The sequence below is a fragment of the Ambystoma mexicanum genome, chromosome 6p (assembly GCF_040938575.1).
Source record: "Ambystoma mexicanum isolate Mex_15411 chromosome 6p, UKY_AmexF1_1, whole genome shotgun sequence".
NCBI lineage: Eukaryota > Metazoa > Chordata > Amphibia > Caudata > Ambystomatidae > Ambystoma > Ambystoma mexicanum.
The window spans coordinates 400,740,582-400,760,420 of NC_090935.1; the positions used below are offsets into that span (position 1 = coordinate 400,740,582).

The window sequence follows — 19,839 nt, forward strand, 5'->3', positions numbered from 1 at the left end:
CATTACAAGGGCCGACAAAAAAAAAAATCAAAGAAATGACACCTACACTTGTACAGCAATGTCAATAGAACAGCAAAATCAATAACGCTGCGCTATATCAAAACAAGACAGGGACAGACTGTCAATTCAAAACCAGCAATAACAGTTGAGGGGATCTTGAGGATTAAACATGCAGAATGGCTGAGGTGCATGGATAGAAAACAAAGTTTAATCCTATTTCAGCGCAGATCCGGTATTGTTATCACAGCAGTCTAGAGAAAAAGAAATCTGCATATCTTATGTAAAACTACCAGCTCAAAATGTCATCTGAGGGTATGAGTGGGGATTTAAATCTAGCTCAGGATATATGTGAAACCGCCATATCCTCGAGGTTAATTACCTACGCCGTCCAGAATCATTCAATCCTGAGCCATATGATGATCAAGGGCGGCGGTGGCAAGAGTGGGTGATTGAATTTGAGGCCTTCATGAGAGCGCTAGGAAATGAGAATGCTCCAAATAAATTACATATTCATGAATTTGGTGGGAGGAGAAATGAGGAGTATCATAAGAACATTGACAACAACTGAGAGAACATCATATCAGCTTCTTCGTGCTGCTCTAGAGGAACGCTTGACAATTCCTCCTAACAAAGATTATGAGAGAGATCTGTTTAACCAATGCAAACAGACCACAGGAGACAATTGCACAGTTTGTATTACGATTGCAAGAGAAAGCAACCTATTGTGAGTTTGCAAAGTTTGATGATGAAGAAGCTATTAGGTTAAGAATAATTGAAAGCTGCACATCGTCAGAGTTGCGGAGACATCTTCTGAGAGCACCCCTCTCATTGAAAGATATTCTGGAATTGGCGAGAATGTATGAAAGACTTGAGAAACAAGCAGAAGATATGGAAAGCGACAGGAAGTTGGAGACACTGGCTGGCTTCAGATGCAATGTGCAAAAACAGTCCCAATACTCAAGCAGGATATTATCTCAAAGCACATGGAATGGTATAAACTGAAGTGGTCAAGGAAAGCTGTGTTCTAGATGTGGATTTATGTTTCCACACAAAGGTCGATGCCCGGCCATTGGTCGAAGATGTGTGGGATGTGGTCAGAGAAATCACTTTTTGGTCGTGTGTAAAGGGAGAACATCTCTATTGTCGACCTGTGGAACTGATGCCCAGCCAATATTGAATGGGAAACAATGCCTAATGATGGAGCGTTCCGAGAATGATGTGGCCACCCCAGATCGAGGACTAATGGTTGGAAGAAAGTGGCTATCTCAGGAAGAGACCCTAAGAAGTCACCGGAGGAGTTCCCATAAAGCGACAGGATGTGCTCTCAGTGAAAGAATGGTCAGCTACCAAGGAAAAGACTGCTTCCCAGGGTGTGAAAATTATAATTGTGTAAATGGAGAGGAGGATGGTGACATTGAAAGGGAAGTAGTAAAGTGGGACAGCGTTTGGACAACTGGTAAGAGGAAAGTTGAGGAACATTTCATGGATGGGGATGAGAGCATGCGATGGGGTCAAAGGCAGCGAAGGAAGATGGTCAAGAAGATAGACCTTAATGATGAGTCAGAGCCTCTCTTTGTGACCGAGTGTAAAGGGCCCGTGATCAATGCAAGGAGAGATGAAGTGTCTGGGGATCCGTTCTTTCATGCATTGTTTCAAGATGATTCAGGTGGGGAAGAAGCATATGAGGAGAGAAGAAATGAAGAGGTGCATGCGGAACGGGGAAACGAAGAACCTGTTGATGTCATGTCACTTAGAGACTGTGGACATTCCCCACCATGTGTAGCTGGTGAGGGAAGTCAGGGGACAGTCAATATTCGTCCCCAAAGAAATACTCGTAAGCCTGCACGTCTGATTGAGCAGATGTAGAGGTGATCTTGCTGGACAGATGGGGAATGAATCTATATGATAAGCAAGGGGGAAGGGGGGGTGTTGTGGCTTGTAGAATGTGGAATGAAGAGAGAATAGAACTAGAATGGGTATGCCAGGAAAAGGATTGAAGAGCAGTTAGTTAAGAAATGGCATAAAAGGAGTTGAGACATGAAGGTTGTCTCCTGGCATTATTTAATAGAAACATGCTGACTAATGATATAATCAGATACATAACATGCTATGTACCTTTCCTTTCTAATGTATAAACACTTTACTCTGCAATTTTACAATGGGTTGGTGTACATTCAAGCCAACAGGGAAGCGCAGATATGATAGTTGGGGACATGCAGTGGTGGGATTCAATGGGTACAACTCTAGAAACACCACAACCACAGCGGCCTTTGTGCTGGTGCAGGAGGGGGACAGAGGGGCCTGGGCACTGCCAGGCTTGTGTGGGGGCGGGGCGTTTTGACTCCACTTCCAATCACCAATACACGTCAATACCTCAAGAGAAGGGAGGATCGCAAGGGCTCCTGCAAATGAAGTTTGTATGGCTGCCCCAAAGCCAAGTATAAACAAAATAAAAAAACAAAAATATGCAGTGATAAAACTGCGCCTGGCAACATGGGGGAGCTGCTGGAGGCATCTGAGTTGCAAGGCCCTTATGCCGTCCCTTCCCGTGACTCAGGAGCTTCTTGAAGGTCTGCGGCAAAGCAGTAACCAACCACCCATATAGTTGGGGTTTACGGGTATGAGCCAAGATTGGGAAGGGAAAGGTTATCAGGGAAAGGTTTGTTCAAAGTGGGCTGGCAAACTTACTGTGTTGAATAAGGGCACGTCCCGTCATGAAGTATCACGTTTAGTTTTGTTATCTACCAATGTTTAAAGCTAGGTGAGGCCCATTGGAGTGTTATATGGTATGTCATGCGTAGGTCATGTGGCCTGTCGGGATGCGGCTATCTGGAGGAGCTGCAGCAGTGTTTGGAATGTATTCTATAAAGTGTAAAATGTGACGGCTGGGTTTCATGTTTGGCCTTAACTTGCTATGTTGCGTTCGGGCCGTTTTGGGGGCATTTTCTTTCATCCTCCGTTTTGGGGCTTCTTGATATTGTTGACTTACTGAGCATCATCGGTGGCAGTTTGCTGCTGATGACTAGCTGAAATTCCGCCATTTGATGTAATGGGTTAGGTAGGTGGGTTTTGGGTGAGCCAATCTATGCTTAATATGACAAAGGTTCACAAATAAGCGAGGGGTACTATCCAGCACATAGCATTGGGCAGTTAGTGGTGGTGAGGAATTGCGAGGTTGGAGTACCTAATTGCAGCATGTTTCTTTGTGATCTGAGTTTAGGCGGCAAGTTCATTTCATTGATGAGGCGGTAGTGTAAAGCTTGATGCCCTCGCTGGCTTTGTGGTGCCGTTAACCCAGCAAGAGCCATTTGTCTTTCTTTTGCTCCCTTCTACTTCAAGAGCGGCATATGCTTCACAGTTAAGCTCTTCCACATTCTGGGGCAAAAAAATAAATCAAGAAAAAGAAAAGCCACTCTGAGGTCATCAAAGGCATGCATAACGGAAAAGGCGTGGGACATCAAAGGTGGCCCTGACAACTCCCTATTGTGACTCAGTCTGAGTATAGACGCCCTCTCCCCTGCTGAATGCTCTCTGGGAAATTTGAACATTTGCTGTTGCGGTCAGTGAGGCCAAAACGGTATGGCAGGGTGCAGGAATTCCAAGGAGCAATTTTCATGATTTAAAATGCACTAGGGCAGCCTTACGAAAAGCACTATACCAGCTATTTCCAAAACAAATAAATGCAGCACCAAAGCAGCTGGTACAAGGGGCTCTATTTTCACGTATGGGATTCGGATAAGTGGTACACACTGATTGGTACCCCCAGAAGGAGCTCCAAGTGCTAATCTAATATTAATGTCAGTGAGGAAAGCGAAGGATTGGTAATTCAAAGTTGTAAAATGGGAGTAAGTGACTTGGGCGGAAGGGAGAAGTTAATTGATGAGACGTTCTGGTCAACAGAATGCTTGTTTAAATGGAATAGGTTGTAGTAGTCTCAAGTTAATGACATTTCATTCCAGTCCCGGATTTTGGGGTACTGGCACATGGTTCCACATCTGAGGTCCGGGGGCTGCTCAGTGGCTTATTTGAAATTCTTAACTTACCAGGCAACAGTTTGTTTTGAAATCCCTTTGCACGATGCAACGGGCAAGGTATGTGGGGTTTGTGCTGAGCCACTTCATGCTTATGGCCTAGGCTCAGTCAGTGCCCCAGATAAGATTTGGGAGTGGGGGTAGTTTATGCCCAATGGTTTAAAGTATGGAGTACAATGAATTTTAAAAGGAGATATACGAGCCAGATTCCCAATGAGTATTATTACATAAGCGAGCATATTCCTGGTAACTGTAAAACGAAAGATTTTGTAATATGCATTTCTTTGCTTTGTTATTGATGCACATTAAAAGATAATTTTACCTCCTGCGATCAGGCTGTAATAGTTTGTTCCTGTGGTACAACGTGCACTACTGGTCCAAACATAACCATGGAGTGGTGCGGGTGAAAGCAGGGGTGCAAGATTCTACATGTCCATTTCTAATTTTGTTGGGAGTAATTTAACTAAAGAGTTAAAATTTTGGGAGTAGCCGATACACACCTTATCCATAGGGCCGAGTTCAGTAGCCCACGCTTTTTACCAACTGGATGGCTTGGTTTCCGGGAGTTGTAGTGGTGTGGAGTATAAAACATAGCATCATGGGATTTGTCATGCCATCAATCCATGGACTTCACGGATTGTCCATGTGTAACTATTTGGGAGGTTAAACCTCGTGGCAAAACACTTAAAGATTTCATGTAACAATTGTTGGGTGGGCGTCCGGATATCCGCATGCACCATATACTGTAGGATGCAAACAATGAAGCCAGCATAGCCTGCAGCAATAGGTCGAGGAAGTGCGTTTGCCGAATGGAAAATTGGGAAGGTCCGTATTGTAAAGAAACAAGGGCGAACTATGTATCTGTAGATAAATGGTTTATTTAAACACATGTTGGCCACGATAAACTTAAGTAATAGGGCATGCCATAAACATATTTATGCGGGTGAAGTGTAAGGGTGCCCACCTTTGAACCAATCATGTTCATCTGAAAGTAATGGAGTTTAAGTGGCTTGGAAGAGGGTAGACTTGGGCATGCATCTGGGGCCTTCGGTGGGCTTTACAATGGAAATTACCTTTGCTTTCTTACGATGGTTCCGTGGATGAGTAATGACATAAGGGCACCTGATTTAAGTGCTGGGGTATGAACAAGGAAAGTGATCAGCATTAACAAAAAGTGGTTTTGGTATGGAGGGCGGTGGTTGATGCAAAGATCAGGGGGGTGGCCAAGAGAAGTGGAAACATTTGGGGTAGCATGATGGGCCGTGGGTGGGGGGGATGCGGACGCTACACTGTCAGGGCACTTGTTTCGCCAAAGTCAAGGAAAAAGGGGGCGCTGTAGCGCAGAAGGTTACGTTGGAGGAATTGTTCACACTGGCTATTTTAGTATAAAATAATCAGAATATGGGCACAAGAATAATGGGGATGTCATTGGAGCGGGTTCATAAAGGGCAGTGGTGCAATCAAGCACCCTCTAATCACATTGCAAACGCCTAGGTACGCAGGTTGCAACAGAGGAGCTTGAAATGGGACGGGGGTACACTGGGGTTCCCCCATAATTTAAACGCACTGCCGTCCTCTGATGCCCCCCCCCCGCCCCCCCCGATGCATGGAGCCGAATTGGTGTAGGTTTGGATATACTTTGTGATGCAATAAATTGTATAGCACTGTAAATCCTAAATTGCACATCTAACATTCCAAATTGTATATTTCTGTAAACAGTCTATAATCTGTACATTACTGTAACATTCTAATCTGTATATTTTATGTAGCATTGTAAGCCTCGCATATTCTTATTGCTGCGCCCTACTACCTCTGGTGCGCATTACAAAGGATATGAAGCCCAGTTGCATTACAGACTGTACGAGCAATGCCTTCACACAAGGGTGAAGGGTGGGGACTGAGGTCCCCTCCATTGTTCGTCACGTCACCGGACACAGTCCGGGTGGCCTTCTGCTCACATCAATGCTTGCAGTGAATATTGGTGTGCGAGCTTGATGAATGTTGGGTTCTTTATTGAAAAAGAACCTTGACCTAGGGCAAGTCACGGCCAGGTGAGTTGACACAGGGTGGGGGGTTGGGGGTCGCGGACGGTGGACTTCCGCCAAGAAACTAGCAGAGAGACATGGCAGAGTCGCAGGACAATTCCTATAGAAAGCACTGGCAGATACCACAAGAGATGTTTATAACAAAGGTCGTACCTCAAATTTAGTATTTAGGGATTAGACGTGGCCGCGTTTGGATGAGCAGGCATTAGTCCGTGTACAATAAGGTACCATGAAGGTCGCATGTAGCTAATTAGCCCCCCCCCCCACCGCCTACGGATACATGAAGACATTCCTGTTCCAACGGCATTTAGAATTTCCATCCACCTGCCACAAGGAGCCATTATTACGAACGGTGCCTACCTGCAATGTAGAAAGGCAGGGCTCGATTATTGGAGGCCAATCTTTAGACTCTGTCTAATTTTTAATCTGCCCAATGTGGTTCATACCTTTAGAGTGTTAAATGAGGGGTTAGATTTCCTCTACATCAATCAGTTCCTTTTGTCCTGACGAAGGCCCAGTGTAAATTATTTTGAGAAGACCACCCTTTGGATGTGGTCTATCTCGCCTTAGTGGCCGAAACACAGTGTGTCGACACCTTAGTTTATCCATGCATTTTTTTCCAAAATAGGTAGTATTCGACTCATTTACCTTAGTTTCTTTATGAGATACCGAGGGTAAGACACTGCTCTGATCAAGAAAGCTCTTAAAATTGTACAGAACTTTTTTGTATTAAGAGGAGCACTGATGATATGTTTTGTCATTCCTTAACTAGCCCAATGTGAATGAATTTATGTACATAGAGACTGATGGGCTATGTAGATGTTTGTGTTTTTTAGGTATGTGTTGAGAATTATGTAATGACAAAAAATGGAAGTGATTATTTTGTGAATATATGTTTTATATGAGTTGGTCTAAAGGGTTTCAAACTAATGTGTAACCAACAAAGAGCTACGTGGCATACCGACAAATAAGTCGTATGGAAACTAAATAGCAGGAGGTAGTGGGTGGTTCACATTTTTTCTTCAGATACCACAAGAGGACTGCAGCCACTAGCTTAGTAAGAACAGCGCCCATGAGTACTAGACTCAGGGGAGGCCTGGGGAAAGGGGGAGGTGTAGGGGGCTTGGAAGTGCTTCCAACTCAAACGCAAGTGGATGGGAAGCTCGCAAGTTGGGGAATGGTAACACATTGGAGTTCAGGACTGTAATGAATTAGGTGGTTAAATAGACTTGGGTATTGGAAGATCTGGGGAATGAGGGTACTGGGGATGGAATCTAATAGTGATGGGAGTTGGGGCAGGTAAAGCAGTGGACACGAAGATGTGGGTCATAGAAAGAATTGGGGAGGGAATGCTAGGTATTTGGGGGGAGGAATATAAAGAATTGAGAAATTAAATAGTAGGGGGGCAGAATTGGACAGAACCGAAGGGGGGGAAGGGGGGAGTGTAAGCACTGGGGGAGTGAGAAGATACTCGGGGATGGGATAGAAGGGGGTCAAGGGGCACGGATTGGGGGAATGAAAGAATGGAGAAAATTAAAACTATTGAAAAGGAAAGAATGAGAAAGAAAAAATGCCCATGGGTAGAGAGGGAATGGCTATGGAGGGAGGGGTCTACCCAGCAGGGTCCTCCGGACGCTGACTTGCGGGAGGTGCTTAGGAAGCCACGCCCAGTACAGAATCCCGAGGTGTGGTGGAGAAACTGATCACCTGTAAGCCAACTCCTGGCTTGATGTTCAATAAAGCTTGCTGCAGCATTTGCTACTTCCACCTTTGACAACCGGTCCTGCCTCCTTAGTTCAGGGAGGCCGCAAGGGGGTCTTGGGGAGGTCGTGGGATAACGGGAGTGCAGTTACAGGTTTTGGGTCCAGTAGGACTAGTGTGGTGGTTTAAACCAGTGTCTGGAGGTTTGGGGGGGGAGGGGGGCGCAACTGTGGACTGTCCCTGCTATGGAGTAGTGCAGTACTTCTGTAAGCAGAGCATCATGCTCTGTAGTCAATATATTTCGGCATTGAACTTCTATCCACTAGCAAGCTTACTGAAGTCTTAATGCAATGAAGTTTGAGAAAGCGTTATTAGAAGCTCCGTTACTTGGTGGTGCGGCAGAATTCGGCCGGTGTATTAAGGTGCAATTGATTTCTAGCTTTAAAAGCTTTAAGGGGACCGAATAGTCTTAAACTCCAATTACCTTGGGGGATAGGGGGGAGGGAGGAAGGTAACCAGACATTGCTGTTACAGAAAATGTCTGCCATTTAGTTTTTTCCTCCATTGATCCTGCTATCCAAGAGCTTCACTGAGGATCAGTTAGTTTCGTGCAAAAGAGATTCAGAAGTGGCAGGAAAGGAATGGGTGCAGCTTGCAGGTAGATGCTAAACTGGACATTCCAGCCTATGTGAACTCACCTAACCCAAAGACCTATTAAGACACAAAACTACTCTAGTAAAACTAATAGCTGCACCCACCTCAAAGGTTGCATGCAGGACAGAATCCATTCTAGCAGTCTACCTTTTGTGCTAGAAAACAATTTGTAGAAACTTCTCTCTTTTACAGAGTCGGGTCCTTTCATGCAGAGGTTAGTCTTGAAGGTAGTCATTAGATAAGGTGCAAGTTGACAAGATGCAGGGCTTGTACAAGAACTAATGCACAGTAATGTGAATATCCCGAAACTTGGTGACCAGGCTGGGCCATGACAGAACACTATTCAGATACCCAAGGGGCCTCAGTTTCCAAAGAAAAGCTCAACACTAGTATTAAGTTGTAATGAGAGCAGTGCAGGCAACGTGATTAACAGAAAACTGCTTCATGGGAATGAACAGTAATTGTTGATTTCAAATTCTGAATAGATTCGCTGCTGTGCCTTGGATTTTCTCATTGTAGGTACTACCACAAAGCTCAAAATGTGCACTTGAAGCTAGCCACTGGCTAGTGATAATTTACTCTTGGCGAGTATGGATCTGTGGACAGACTTTATGCAATGCTAGGAGCTTGCAAATATTCACCCCTGTAACAGCATTGTCCAAAAGCAGGGATTCAAGGGAGCTCTTTCATATTGAAGGAATCCTCAAACTAGTAATGTACAATAGGAACTATTACAAAAGAGTATTTGAATATCCAAGGATTGGCCTGGAAAGTGCTTTAGCACCTTCTTGAAAAACAGAGCTTCAGTCTTCGAAACCTATTGCAGGTCACTGCAGCACTACTTAACCAATCCAGGGGTCTCATTTAAACAAACATGTAATTATGTTCCCTCACTTCGGTTAATTTTCCCAACATACCCCCGCCACCCCCCCTTTACAAAAAGCAAACCTGGAAACGTAGGGTGATCTGATCACTTCATGCGACCAGAACAAGTGTACATACACCATGGAATGGTTAATGGGAATCAGTTAACTCCTGTAATGCTCTAGTACAGCAAAGCAAGGTGACACCTACAAGCAATTTCTGGCAAATGCCCACTTCCTGCATGAAAACCATTAACAGCTACATAAAGGTACACACGGTATCAGACCACTCAAAGATTAACTTATTGCAGGATGTCTGAGGCAAGACTCAAAGAAAGCTGTGCAAAGGTCTTAAAAAAAATATGTAAATGCAGTTCTACCATTGCAAAAAAAGAAAATGCAAGGACTACATTATGATGGATCATAGCCCTTACTTTACCTTATGTCTCGGATTGTTGCCCTTTTCATGGGATCAACCAGCAGCATGTGTTTGAGAAGGCCAATGACCGAGGGATTCAAGTACTGAGGAGTATAAAATATACCATCACAGATCTTCTTGAAGAGAGTTGGCACATGGTCATCATCAAATGGCAGGGTTCCACATAATAAAGCATAAAGAATAACACCACTACTCCAAATATCCACTTCAGGGCCTGCATACAATCTGAAAAATAAATTGAATGAAAGGTTTACCAGGAATTTGGCAATTAAGATTCCAATAACTGCAGCAAAGTACACAAAGGCTTACCTTCCAGAAATGACTTCCGGTGCAGCATAGTTTGGTGAACCACAGCTAGTTCTCAGGAACTCTCCATCGGACATCATATTGGAGAGACCTAGGGGGAAATAACATTCAGACTACACAACTGCTATACAAATCAATAAAAGGTATTTCTCAAAAAATAAAAACCAACTAATATTAAGACTTCACACCAGAACACAGAAGATAAGAGTGCAATACAACTAAGTTAACTGGAGAACAGTGTGTGGCATCAACACTGTTGCTATTACTATATATTGGCTAGAGGATGCAATAAAGAGGTAATGAAACCCGGTCCTACTGGTTAATGAACCAAGCATTCTTTCCAAGATGACATGGGACGGACCAGAGAAAAATCATGGTCCTCACTAAAGGAATTTAGAATTCATCAAGTTAACAGCTACATCAACTGGCTCATTCTGCAAGCCCCCAGAGGACTGCGTGTTCACCATTGCCTCTTCCAAACTCTCCAATGTGCAATACAAATGGCAATTCTGTGGATTAGAACCGTTCCCGTCTGCAGCAGCTTTAGACTATGGGTGCCCATGTTTAAAGAAAGTGAACTGGTGTATTGCACCAATGTAAAAAAAACAAAATCTACACACAGACCAGACACCTCAGACATGCCTGGGCCATCTCCCTCACCCCTCAACCCCCTGCCCCCAAACGCCCTCTGTAACTCTTCACCCAATCTGCCTTTGTACACCGACTCAGAAGTTATCTTTCAGTATTCCTTTTTACGAGCTAGGCTTGCAATATGTAAAATCCACTATATCCAAATTATATCAAATTAACACATTGTTAGGTTCCAAGATTCAAGTATTGGGATTTGAGGTGCTAAACATTGATGCAACCTAGTCCCTAACCAAATGCTGCATAGTTACTAGAATGTAGGACATCTGATTGTATGGCTGAAGTTACTTCTTGTTCAAATTCCTAGGACGCAATTCATGGTTCCCTTCTACACAAGGTTTGTCTAGCTGGTATGGGGTGGACCTAAAGTACAAACTTGGAAGTCCGATTACAACTCTCAGCCTCACTCCATCTAACCACAATCAATCATTCCCTACCGACTGCTGCTTACCAACCTCACTGTTCCAGTGTGACACCAGATGCATTATACATTAATCCAGATAACTGGGTCATCACTTACTTCTGTACATTCTGGCGACCCTAAGTAGATAATTATCCAAGACTTTGGCTACCTTGAGAGCTGACCAATCATCGATCATATAGGAGGGATGCAACAGTGGACCATGGCCAGACAACACTGGCGAGAATTAACCCAATTGTTTTTGTCAAACCTGGTGTTGAATGTAGTCTGTTAAGCATGCTTCAGACTTCCTCCCTCCAAGGAACAAAGAACGGAATTTCATTGTTTATGTGAAGCATATCTGCATCAAGAGTGGAGCCACACCTTTGCATCACATTATTATCCGCCTTGAAATAGTCCAAGGTCAAGGTAGCCTACTCAATGCCAAATATAAAATGCAACCAATTTTTTCAGATGCTGAACTGCTATTTATTTGCAAGAGTGGCAGCCACAATCAGTTCTCCCTCGGAATGAATCAAAAATAAGATTCAGTGACCATTCTAGAAGAGCATTTCTTTTGGGAGGAATCTCACCTGACCATCAGCAAACTGGTTGATGTTGGCCAAACAAACAAAATGTTGCCATATGCAGACCTTTCAGCAGTCCCCACCACAAGTGCGACAAAAGGGATGCATTTTATATACATCCCTTTCACCTTATACAGGGTAGACCAAACAAATCAGTCGTAAATTACCAAAAATGTCCTAAAGCATGTGGTTGGGTTGGCTTGCGTGCACAATGGCCAACAGAATCCAAGGGTAAAATAACTACCGGATTATTGTACATTGCACTAAACAAAATAAACACCATAATTACTAAAATTCAAACACGCGAAGCACTGCAAAAAGATTAGAGCAAAGAGATGCAAGGTGCAAGACATTCAATTACTAAACCTTTGTGACAAGGAGACATGTACATCATTCGATCCCAAACCCCACACAGTAAAAACAAGATTTGGCAATGGCAACATTTTGGGATTTTGTTTAGGTGTGGGACAGGCTCTCGTCAGGGACTGCTGCAGTGGTATTAACTAGCAATTGATGTTAGCAGCTGCACAATTGTGCGAGTACCTGGGCATCCAATAGCAGTGCCTGGCAACTGCTCAATACTTCAACACAAGCCAAACTGTTGGCTTTGCCAGTGCTTGTTTTTAACAGTACTTCAGTGAAGGATGCGCATATTGCTTATACACAGAGTGGCTGAAGGCAGGCCTGGTGGTTTAGACTCATTTTTATTATCCCAGTAACGCATTTAAAGCTTCAATTAAGACATTAACTCAGAGGACTGCTTTGAAAAAACACCAGGAGGCACCGAGTGCAATGTTTGATGGTAAGGCTGAATTAAAGCAAGCTCAAAGAGTTCCCATGAGGTGTTTTGGGAGGGGTATGAAATGGGTGGGAATGGCCATAGGGATTGGAATGGCCGTGGGAGTCAGTGGTTGGGCACCTAATAGACCAAACTAAAAATAGGCTGGAATAGGTCTGTGCAACAGGCTATAGTAGGAATTCCAGCATCCTTTATCAGGCGAGGCAGTAGAGGAAACCAGTCTCAACTGTGCTTTATATGTACCAGGATCACCAAGTGGGGGAATTACTGCAGCTGGTACTTATGAACTGCACTCAAACCAAGCACTGGAACCGTAGTATCTTAAGATGAATAAGAGCCGAGTCTTGCTTAGTGGTTATTATTACAGGTGGCTATTATTACAGGTGAATTTATTAAACACTATAGCAGGCACGTGTTTTGACCCAACAGGGGTCTTTTTCAAGACGTGTATTAATTGTCCACAGTAGGAATATGGAGGCCATGAAGGCCACTGCGAATAGATGAGCGTTCACTGCTGCTCATCTATTCGCAGTAGCCTTCGTGGCCCACACGGTTATTAAACTGAGCCACTCATCCAGAGCTCACTATTCCTAGATGTAGGTTTTCTGCATTGGTCAACGGGGGACTCTTAAAAAAGGATGGTTGCGAACATTCTTTAATGCTGTATTGCGTTGCACAAGGTTTTCTATTCGGTAGTTAGCAAAAAGTATTCCAGTGGGTTGCAGAGTTGCCTTCCTTGCTTGGACAGGTAGGGCCAGTTCTCGACCTTGCTATAACCGTCATTTCATGGTTTGAGCCAGCAATGCAAGATTCTGATTTGGAGGTCTTTCTTGTTCAGCGGTAATGAGCTTCAAATTCGAGAAGATGGGAATAAGTTGGAACTTTGGGGAGGTGCAATGAATCCTAATATATTGCATTTATTGCAGTAAGCTGCTGAAGGCATCTGAAAAGGAACAAGTTACTTACCTGTAACTGTTCTCCAGCGTGGGTCTGGCATGGATTCACATGCTCATGAATATTCCCCGTCAGGCTGGGAATCCTCGGTAAAGAAAAAAATCAGTTTAGTTTCTGAACTGTCTTTCTCCTAATAACCAATCACTGGTCTCTGGGTCATACTGCCCACAGCCAATGACTGCCCTCTACCTAAGCCCCTCCTTTGGCAGACATCTACGGATTTGGTAGCACATAAAGTGGCAGTAGGACCAAGTGAAGAGCCGCTGAGGGGTCGGCAGGACAGTTTGCATGTGAATCCATGCCAGACCCACACTGGAGAACAGTTACAGGTAAGTAACTTGTTCCTTCTCTAGCGTGGGGTCTGGCATGGATTCACATGCTCAGGAATACATAGCAGTACACACATGCACAACCACGGGAGGTGGCAAGGCTCAACATTAAGCATTTCATCAACTCAACATTAAGCATCTCTTACCTCCTCACCAGGCCCACCTTCAGGCAAACCGGTTGCACAGCACTGCCTGGCTGATCCTGGACTCCCTTGAATCCCGGTCAACGCAGTAGAATCTTGAGGCTGTGCGTCAACCTCCACGTAGCAGCCCTGCAGATGTCCCGCAGGGGTACACCAGATAGGAACGCAGTGGTAGCAGCGATCCCTCTGATCGAATGGGCTCTGATGGCTGGGCAACTGTCGGTTTGCCAACCGGTGACAGTGCATGAAGCAGCCGGAGAGCCACCTGGAAATGGAAGCTTTCGAAAGGGCCTTCCCTTGGTTCACAGGTCCAAAGTTCACAAATGGCTGTGATGTCTTCCGAAAACTCTTCGTGCAGTCCACGTAGAACTTCAGCGCTCTAGCTACATCCAGCGAGTGCAAAGTCCTCTCGGCCAGCGACGGGAAGAAAACAGGTAACACCAAGGCCTCGTTGAGATGGAAGTCCGACAGCACCTTGGGCATGAAGGAGGGGTGCATCCTCAGCACCATCCTCGTCTCGTGGAAAGTCAGGTATGGGGGCTTGCAGGAGAGGGCCTGGATCTCTCCCACTCGTCGTGCGGAGGCGATGGCCACAAGAAACGCTGTTTTCCACGACAGGAACTTCACGGTGCCGAATGCAGAGGCTCGAATGGCAGCCCCGTGAGCCTGGTCAGCACCACGTTGAGCTCCCACGCCAGGGCCGGAGCCTTCACCGGCAGGAACGATCGGAAAAGTCCCTTCATGAACTCCTTCACCAGGCGATGGGACCACAGGGATGAGCGCCCCAGAGTTATGGTGTAGCGGGAGATAACCGCCAGATGGATCTTGCATGAGCCAGCCCCGCCTTGGCCAGCGATAGCAAGTACGGCAGCACTTGAGGGGGCCGTAATCCGCAGAGGGTTAATCTTCTGTGCCTGGCACCAGACAGAAAACCTCTTCCATTTGTGTCCATAGCACGAGAGTTGAGGACACCCTGGCCTTTGCCAGCACCTCCTTGCAGTCTGCCGGGGTATCGTACCCTCCAAACTCTAGTGCTGCAAGAGCCAGGCCTTCAAGCTCAGCGACCCCGGGTCGTGGTGGAGGATGGCGCCTCCTTCTCTGGAGAGGAGATCCACGTCCGTCAGCAGTTTGACTGAGGGGGACGCTGACATGTCCAGAAGGTCCAGGAACCAGATCGGTTTCGGCCACGCCGGTGCGACGAGGATCATCCTGCACCGGGACCGTCTGAGTTGGTTGATGAGTTGCAGCAGCAACGGTAATAGCAGGAACGCATAGAAGAACAGGCCGTCGCAGGGTAATGAGATGGCATCGCCCATGCTCCCCTGATGGGGAAACCTGCGGGCGAACCGCCGGCACTTGGTGTTCGTCGCCGCTGCGAATAGGTTGATCTGGGGATTGCCCCATCGTTGGAATAGCAGATCCACTTGATCCTGTCGCAGTTCCCACTCGTGACACGAGCACAGCTCCCTGCTAAGTGAATCGGTGATGGTGTTCTTTATTCCTGCCAGGTTGTCGGTGAAGATCCTCACCACCTTGCCCTTGAGGGTCGGAAGGAAGGACCTGAGTGCCCAGAACACGGCTTGGAGCTCCAGGACGTTGATGTGAAGAGACCTCTCCTCCAGGAGCAAAAGGCCTCTTGCGTGGAGATCTCCGGTGTGCGCTCCCCATCCCTCCAGGGAGGCATCCGTCGTCAGTCTCCTGATGTGCCGGGGTCTGGAAGTCCATACCCGCCGCGAGATCGGATTGCTTGGCTGAAGGTCTCGTTGAGCGAGATCCTGTCTTCGTAGCTGCCCGCCACTTGCATCCAACAGGCGTCAAGGAACTCGTAGTGGACGCATCCACAGTCTGCACAGGCGCACGAGGTAGATGCATGAGGACATCATGCCGAGAGGGACTTGATGGACCTTACTCTGGCCTCGTCCAAGGTCGACAGCCGTTGCACCTTGCCCAGGATGGCCTTCGTCCTTTCCTCCGACGCGGAGGACAATCGCGCCACTGTGCTTCCAATTTTTAGGCTCGCATTAGTTAACTACAGACTCCGACTTACCAGAACAATCGGGCAAACTTAGTACAGCCATCTTACAGATGGGAGAGTGCTCTGCATTCACTGAGGGCTGTTGCCCGGGCTACGTGAGCACACTACCTCACAGCGAGCAGAGTAACCAATCACAGTCCTGTTTCCCTCAGGGACTAGACTGATTGGACTCCGCATGACGTGTCCCCCCCAGGACCCGGTTGGTGCGTAAGCGAATGCTTCCGCATATGAGAGACAACACCTCTGGTTCATACGGCAGGATCCGGGGATGCAGATTGGTCACTAGGCACACGCACCCCTTTAACTCCCGCCCTCCGAGACCCGGTTGGTGCGCAAGCGAATGCTTCCGCATTTGAGACGACACCTGTTTCACACGCCGGAATCCGCGGGTCCCGATTGGACACCAAGCACACACACCCCTTTAATTCCCGCCCTCATGCAGCTTTCGGCTCTGACCGATTGAACATTCGGCGGCCACTGCAGGGCGAAGGCGAACAAGCGGTGCGACACGCCCAGCGTGCAGACACCCATCTTGCTAGTTAAGCTGCATGCAGGTAAATAAAACAGCGTAGACGATACCCGCCGGAGATATTTGTTTTACCGAACACGTCCTTTCGACAGTTAAGCTGGTCCTAAATTGGCCTTGCCTCCTCTGTGCTCTCCCCCTCTTCTGTTCCAGGCAGCACCATGACGGTATTTTGACCCTGTGAACCATGTCAGTGCATGCCACCCGAAATTTAATATTACAAGAATTCCTCCCCACTGATTTACACCTTGGGAGACCATCGGCATATTGGTTCCCACCAGGTACTGTACCAGTGTTCTACCTTTTTGTCATTCTGACCACTGTGGTTCACGCAGCTCTTACTCACATCCACTCCGCCAATTTGTCTGCGACCCCCCCTTCTTTTTAGTCCAGCGACTGAGGACTCCAGATGAAGCTCTCACCAGAGCATCACACTCGCGCTGATGTGTGACAAGTGATCCTGCTACTTGCAGCTCGCTCGCCCGGAGGCGCCCAACTCCCAGAGACTTCCTACAAGTTGGTTGAGGTGAGACACTTACCATTCACGTCCACCCCAGTTCGTGAGAGGCACCATGCCAGATATGTTTTATCTACCTTGAACCTCCACTAGCCCTGATTTTTTGTTGCATTAAGTGCTTCTTAACTTACCAATCTGCCCAGAAATGTCCAGCAAGGAAATACACTCAACTAAGGACACTATGCTTACAATTTATTCCTCCTTTTGGTTTCCTTACCACAGGGGCTGTCTTTTCGCCCTGAAGGCGGCGGCTAGTTTGATGAAAACATAAGCGATCCCTCTTACTCAGCCTCAAGACGGATGGCACAGCCGCCGAAACGTCCAGTGTATACGAGGGGGAATTCTTAGAAAATTCAAAATGTCCTTAGCATGTGCTATGTGATTCAAACAGACAGCAGTTTGATCACACTTTACCCCCGACGACGTTGGCACATAAATATCAGAATTCTTCATACTTTTCCATGTTAAATTGAATAGATAGTTGGATGACCAGCACAATTGTTTAGGCACTTGTATAATTCAGGTTATATTTTTTGTACCAGAAATTTGAACATCTAATACAACTGCAGATGCAAAACTAATAGCACCCACCATATTTGCTGTATGTTCAGTTTATGTTGTGATCTTGTCTTTTTCCGTTAATTTTATTACTCCGTAGACCAGGATATGGTAAATGTTGCCCTTGGTTTATGACACTAATTTATGTCTTTTTTTCACAGTCTATTAATATGTTTCACATGTAAGTGTATGAGGACATTTTAGTTTGTCTAAATACAGTTAAGCATATTCGAAGCAACAGCCCTCACTGAGTAGGAGTGTTTTTCTTCCTTGACAATTTCATGGGCAATTAATTGATTCCTTGAGTTTAAGTAGAAAGGCTCCCCAATATAATTAATAGGCTGTTCTCCTACTGAGGAAGCAATTGGGTCGAGTCTACAAGTAGCAGCACTACCCTTTAGTGTTTTCTTTATCCTTTATGCCCGAGTCTGCTACTTATCACCACAGGCATTCCGAGAATTTTTTGATGATGATGATCCCAGGAACAGTGCGACTTGCGACGGAACCAAGTGGTATTTCGCGAAGTTGATGGAAAATCCCAGATCCGTGAGCAGCTGGACGGTCTTCGCTGTGTGCTCGACGGCAAGTTCTCTTGTCCTTGCTCGGATGAGCCAATCGTCCAGGTAGGGGTAGACGTGGATTCCCTGCAGGCGCAGCCGTGCCGCCACTGGTGCTAGGCACTTGGTGAATACCCTGGGCGCGGACTTCAATCCGAAGGGGAGGGCCTTGAACTGGTAGTACGAATCTGAGAAACTTTCGATGTCCCTTTAGAATGGGGATGTGGAAGAAGGCATCCTCCAAGTCCAGCGACGATAGGAAGTCGCCTTCCTCCAGCTGTCCCAGCACGTGCTGAGGGTGACCATCTGGAATTTGAGACTTGATGTACTTGTTTAAACGACAAAGGTCCAGGATGAGTCGCCAGCCGTCTGTCTTCTTTCTTACGAGGAAGCATTGTGAGTACACTCCGGAGCCTCTTTGGGACAAGCTCGATGGCTCCTTTCTTCAGCATCGCCCCTACTTCCAATAACAGCTGAGGGACGTAGTTTTCCTTCCTGGCCACGGAGGAATGTGGGGGCACTTTAGAAACTCGAGTGTGCCCACGGGCCAGGACATCCAGCATCCATTGGTCGGTGGAGATTGACTCCCACACGCTGACGAACTTCGCCAGCCGGCCTCCCACCAGGGTGCTCAGGTGGGGGCTGACGCTACGGCCGGTTCAGTCCTGCTTGGTAGCGGCCTTTCCGCCTTGGCCTCCTTGACGACGAAAAAGATCCTGACTTGCCGCGTCCTCTGTAGGCCTCCCGCGACGAAGAGCGGGCCGTCTGGCAGTACGTCGAGGAACCGCCGCCGAATCCTTTGGAGGCACCTTGCTTGCCTCTGGAGTTCCGAAAGGGCGGCCATTGTTGCTGCAAAACTCCCAAGGCCCTTGCTGTCTGCGTCGGCCTTGATGGCCTGCAGTGACTTGTCCACTGTCTTGCGAAACAGGTTGTTTCCGTCGAAAGGCATGTCCAAAACACTGGTTTGCACGTCCTGTCGGAACTCGGTTACCTTGAGCCAACCTCGTTGGCAAAGGCAAACCCTGTTGCCCATCTGGCGGAAGCCGGAGTCAGCAATGTCCATGGCCACCGTTATGGCGTGGTCCAACGTCACCTCGCCTTCCTGCAGGATCTCCAGGGCCTCAACCCTTTTATCGTCCACAAATCCAGCAGAGGAGTGATCTTAAACCACAGCTCCCTGTCGTAGCGGGCCACAATAGCGAGTGCGTTGGCGCTTTGATCGTCGTCGCTGCTGACGAGATGACCGGTCGACCCATGGCGTCCTTTCTTCCCTTTGCCGTCCGGCGGGGAGATCGAAGTAGTCTTCCCCGCAGCCTTCTTCTTGGCCGCTGCTGAGACGACCAAATCCGGGGCCGGCTGTGCCCCAAGGCACATGGGGCAGAATCCGGGACCCAGTACTTCTTCTCGTACCGGTCTCTTGGCAGGGGTCGTGGACGGGTTCTTCATGAGCTCCAGCCCCTCGTCCCAGATGTTAAGCAATGGGACCGAGAGGACCGTCTTCTTGGCCTCACGCCGTTGATAGAGGAAACCTTCCTTCTGTTCTACGGGGCAAAGCTGGAAGAGCTTGGATGCCCTGGCGATCATGGCGTGGAAGGAGCCAATAATTTTTTCGGGCGGAGAGGCCCGAGGAGGTGATGATGGGAGACCCATCCCGTCACCACCGTCGTCTGTCCCCGTCGTGGCGGTCTCTGTTCCTGTGTCATCCCTCGGATCCGGGGAAGGAAAAAAGGCTGCGAGTGCCACGCCG

The 19,839-nt window shown here is 47.1% G+C and overlaps 1 protein-coding gene across 1 annotated transcript in view; it reads right to left on the reverse strand.

The window, feature by feature from the left end:
* Positions 1–19,839, reverse strand: part of PRKAA1 (protein kinase AMP-activated catalytic subunit alpha 1) — a 576,963-nt gene that overhangs the window by 132,474 nt on the left and 424,650 nt on the right. The window contains exons 5-6 of the mRNA XM_069627195.1: positions 10,043–10,130; positions 9,734–9,958 (exon numbers count right to left, since the gene is read on the reverse strand). Coding sequence (XP_069483296.1) covers positions 9,734–9,958; positions 10,043–10,130 — 313 coding nt within the window. The remainder of the gene's footprint in view (positions 1–9,733; positions 9,959–10,042; positions 10,131–19,839) is intronic.